We start from the raw sequence: 4,685 nt of genomic DNA, 5'->3' as shown, positions 1-4,685 counted from the left end.
TGTGTGTGCATTCAGAACTGAGGCAGCAATTTCATATTGGATACGTACACCGTAATAACCTAAAAAGCTATGTCCCCAGATTTTAAATAATCTCCAAGGATAGTGATTATATGTTTAATCTGATTTTCCCCCAGAGTTGTTCAAGGAAGGTAGAAAATGCAGGAATTGGCTGTTTCTCAGCCCTTTGGAGAGCCATCTGAAAGAGACCATGGCTTAATACACTGGAAGGATATTGAAACCCACATTGAATTATAATAGGAAAATTTGTTAAAAGCCACTGGATTTCTCAAACACAGCTGGATTTTCATCCTTCCATTTATCAGGGATGAAAGATGTACCACTTTAGGGTGTATCTTGACATCTTGCAGGCTTCCAATTCAGAGGAGTTGGGGGGTGGGGAGAGGAGAAAAGGAAGAGATGGAGGATGGTAGAGATATTATTTAAAACTATTGGAGCTTTGAAAATGGAGACAGCTCTAGAAAACACTAACAAGCTTTTAGCAGGCTGAATCCAAAGCTCTCTAATATTTTTATGCCTCTGAGTCCTCTTAATTATTGAAGAGAGCTGTCCGTGTGTGACTTCCCAGCATGGGGCTTCCTGCAGAACTAACTGAATGCATTCCTAAGAATTTTTAACCTAATTACTCCCTCTCTCCTTTGTTAATTCTTCACCATCCTTAACATTGAAAACAAATTGGTTTATTCTCTCATGATGAAAATTTGTGAATTTTCAGTTATACAAGTTTCCCCAAGCACATTATTTATTCGTTTGTTAATTATCAACATTTAATATCATCATCATCATTATTATTATTATTATTTTACTTTCTTCTATATGTCCAGATTTTATAGGCTCTGTATTTTATGTGGAAAACAAGATGAAGGTCTGTGCAGTCATGGAATTTCCATTCTAGTAACAATCCCAGATACCAATGCATACTATGAAGAAATTAATACAGGACGATGGGATAGAGATTGACGGGGGAGAGGCTATTCTGTCAAGCATGACCTGGGAAAGCCTTTCAGAGGGGATGGCATTTGAGCTAAGACCTGAATGGTGAGAAGGAGCAAGAGAAGGTCTGGGGGGGAGGGATATTACACATAGGAGGAAGGGAAAGTGGTAAGTTCCTGGGGAGAAGATGTATGTGTTGTGCACAGGTGAGCACAATGTGAAGGCACAGAGGTAGTCAGGGCCAAATGAGGGCCTGGCTGGCCATGGTAAAACTACAGTTTTATTTCATGTGCAACAGAAAGTCACTGAACATTTGTAAGTAGGGAGATTGTAGGTTTTCAAAACCTTCTGTCCAATGCCTAAAGCCAAGACAAAAGGAGGGAGGAATTGCAGGAGTAGAAGAAGACCACTTAGAAAGCTACTGCATTCGTCTGTGCAGGAGAAGAGGGCAGCTTGGACTAGGATTGGAGCAATGTGGATGTGATGGGATATGCTTTGGAGGTAATTGTCTAGGTTTTAGTTTAGTAAAAGGAAAAGAGAAAATTGAAGAGTATCATCATCATCATAAAATTGCTAACACTTCTACTGCACTTTCTAGGAACCTTCTAGGTTCTTTACACTTGTTAGCTACCTCTTATAACTACAGTACTCATAACATAGGTACTATTATTATCACTGTTTTATAGATGAGAAAACTGAGTCACAAAGAGGTTGGGTGACTGGCCAAAGTTCACCCAAATATTAAGTAGCAGAAAGCAGACTCAAACTCAGGCATCTGACTCTAGACTACGTATTCTTCCTCCAGTGTACTAGGACACTGTATACATATACAGATATATGTGTATCTCTATGTATGTATATCTCAACACGGAGAGACACAGAGGATCCTGATATGGACTTTTAAAAACTTCTACAGTTAGCAGAGATTATGAAAAAAAAAGGTGAAAGATCTGTCTCTACCATTAAAAATATAATTCCTTTTTATGTATGTTTACATCTGTTTTTAAAAATGTGCCCATTAAAGGTGGCATAATAGGTATAATAAATATTCATGTCATCTATGAACTATACAGATTTCACAGATTTCCTTGTGAAATCAGGAAAAGATGTAGCTTTGTTTTGCAGAATCCCAAACCATGGTATTTGGTTTTCAGGCCACTGCCAGACATCCAGGGAGCTCAATATCTTTCGGCAGTTTTGGAGGCTTGCTGGTTAGGTGCTGGAGACCGGCGCATCAGCCTGCAAGGAAATCAGGCCTATTTTCCGTGTCTTGTGGTTGCTATGCAGCAGGGGGCGCTGCAGTAGTGTTCATCGTGGTCCAAGGGAGCCACTCTCCAGCCAGAAAGGGGACAGAAAGCCAGAGGAGTTGTGGCAGGCTGCCCGCGGTCGTCTTTGGTCTTGCAACTTTAGTACCCAGAGCTTGTTCTACACGGGCCATTCTTCTACACCATATTTCATCATGTTGGATGCCTTCCATCTAGTCCTGCATCCGGGCGGAAAGAAAAGGACATTAGCTTCCCGCCTTAATAGGTTTAAGGATAGCGCGGTACCGGGTTGCACTAGAAGAGTCGCCACTCTGTGTTCTCAGGGTCAATCTGACAGTCCCCCTGAAACCACAAAGCCCCCTCCCCCACCCCGGCCCGGCAGTCGCTGCGGGGTGTGTGTGTGTGTGTGTGTGTGTGTGTGTGTGTTTCATTCCTCTTTTGGGGTCCTTTCTTTTTAATCTTACCGCGGGAACATTCCTCTCCCCATACGTCTTTCCACTGACATGGGGGCCAACGGTAGGCTCAGAGCTGACATTTCTCCCTCCTAAGACGCCCGCTAAGCTCCCCAATAACCCCTCTCCCCCATTTCGGCTCACGCGCCGTGTATGTGTGTGAGAGATCGCGTGTGCGTTTGTGGCAACCGAGGCTGCAGCACCCGCCAAACCTGTTCTTCCTGTCCCTGTCCCCAGAAGTCTCTTCAGCTGACCGGACTTACGCCTGGCAGCGCTTGGCACACACTGCGCGGGGTTGAGATCGGGCCGGTGCCAGGCGCCGCCAGGCAGCAGCGGGGCGAGCGACCGCCTCCTCCGCGGTCTCCTGCTCTAGCTCCCCCTGCCACGGCGCACCCCAGCTACCCCTTTGGGCTGCCTTCCAGCTGTCGCCCTTGGGTCCCGGGGGCTTTCTAGACTGAAATCGAAGGTGAAGGGAACAAGAGGAGGGCGGGACGTGGGTAGGAGGAGCCTCCAGCCCCGGGGAGGGTGGGAGGAGCCTCCAGCCGGCGGGCGGGAGGGAGGAGCCTTGGGGAGGGTCTGGGTGGAGAAAGGGGCCGGGCAAGGCCGGGATGGAGGGCTGGCCACGCAGGCGCGGGGGGCCACGTCGCGCACCCCACGCGGGAGCGGCTGGAGTCTCCGGCCGCCGCTTCTCACTTCACTGGAGAAGGGGCTGGGGCCGGGAGGGAGCAAATAAAGAGTGAATGTGCTGCAGCCGCCGTGGCGGCCGGAGTCAGCCCGAGCGACACCGGAGCAGTGCGCCCGGGAGGCGGCGAGGGGAGGCGGTTCGCCTCGTCCCTCCCACCCGCTCCTCTTCCCCTCTCTCCCTCCAGCTGGTCCCAGAGCCCGGCTCGGTCCGGTCCCTCTGCCCCCATCCCGCACTCTTCCACCTCCTCCGAGTCCCACTCCTCACCTAGGGCGCCCCGAACTGCCATGGGTTAGGGTGGGGGCCGCGAGTCGCGTGAAGGACCAGCCCTGCGCATCCGCCGGGGGGCGCGGAGCCCGAACGCCGCTCGCTGCGCGCGGGCGCCGGGCATGGGGAGCGCGGTGTGAGCCCGCACCCGGGGAGGACGCTGGAGCTGCGGAGACGGGCGCGAGGAGGAGGACGAGGAGAGGAGCCGTGGATTGGAAGGACCCGAGGGAGGGAGAGCAGGGAGGGTGGGGAAGCGAGGGAAAAGTGCAGCTGGGAGGAGAAGGCGGCGGAAGGTGGGGATTGATGCTTCTGTTTTTTGTTGCCGCTGCTGCCCTCGCGCTGGGAGCCGAGCCGGAGGGAAGGCGGTGGAGAGATGATTGCAGAGTTGGTGAGCAGCGCTCTGGGGCTCGCCTTGTATCTCAACACGCTGAGTGCGGATTTCTGCTATGATGACAGGTAAGGGGGCGAGAGGGAAGGGCGACGGGCTGCATGGGGGGACTCCGTGGTGGTTCTGCAGTTTCCCGCTTTCGGGCTGGAAGTGCACGTTGGAGGAACGGATGCAGCACCTGAAGGTTTAGGCGACACGTAAACATTAACACCTAAAGCAGACATCGGGGACGCGAGCGCGCTGGGCGGGCTGAGGGAGTTTCCGTTCCTAGTTTGCTGCAGGTTCTCTCCCTTGCTTCTTGGCTGTTGGCAGACGCTTAAGTTTTTTTAACGGAAATCCTGGCAATTTGGGAAACTGTTTAATGAACGTATTTTTTTTTTTTTTTTTTAAGTCTTAGATATTTCTTGTTGCAACAAAAGCACATTAAGCGATTTTACGTCTGGACTGGAAGGAAGCCGCTCCCCGCCCCCTAATAGATCTTCCCTGTACCGTTTCCTTTTTATTGATGGGACACTTTTATTTCCCGAAGTTAAAACACACGTTTGACAGTTGCAAAAATAGTGGAAAGAGAGATCTTTCTCTGCTTCAGCTTTCCTTTTTGACGTGAACAGGACTTTACTTTCAGCCAAGTTAATGCTGCTTATCCCCCCCCCCCCCCCCCCCCCCCCCCCCCCCCCCCC

The 4,685-nt window shown here is 50.6% G+C and overlaps 1 protein-coding gene and 1 long non-coding RNA gene across 2 annotated transcripts in view; one reads left to right on the top strand and one right to left on the bottom strand.

Moving 5' to 3' along the window:
• Positions 1 to 1,197: 1,197 nt before the first annotated feature.
• On the bottom strand, positions 1,198 to 3,108 carry LOC103589567. Its single transcript, XR_550401.1, has 2 exons — positions 2,881 to 3,108; positions 1,198 to 2,434 (listed from the first exon to the last, which is right to left on the bottom strand). It is a non-coding gene; the product is annotated as an uncharacterized LOC103589567 (long non-coding RNA).
• A 522-nt stretch (positions 3,109 to 3,630) lies between these two features.
• TMTC2 (transmembrane and tetratricopeptide repeat containing 2) overlaps positions 3,631 to 4,685 on the top strand; it is a 390,547-nt gene continuing 389,492 nt past the window's right edge. The window contains exon 1 of the mRNA XM_008571569.1: positions 3,631 to 4,073. Within this exon, the coding sequence (XP_008569791.1) occupies positions 3,991 to 4,073 (83 nt within the window). The 5' untranslated portion in view covers positions 3,631 to 3,990. The remainder of the gene's footprint in view (positions 4,074 to 4,685) is intronic.

Source organism: Galeopterus variegatus, unplaced genomic scaffold (genome assembly GCF_000696425.1).
Source record: "Galeopterus variegatus unplaced genomic scaffold, G_variegatus-3.0.2 Scaffold705, whole genome shotgun sequence".
Lineage (NCBI taxonomy): Eukaryota > Metazoa > Chordata > Mammalia > Dermoptera > Cynocephalidae > Galeopterus > Galeopterus variegatus.
This window is presented reverse-complemented; position numbering and strand designations above follow the sequence as displayed.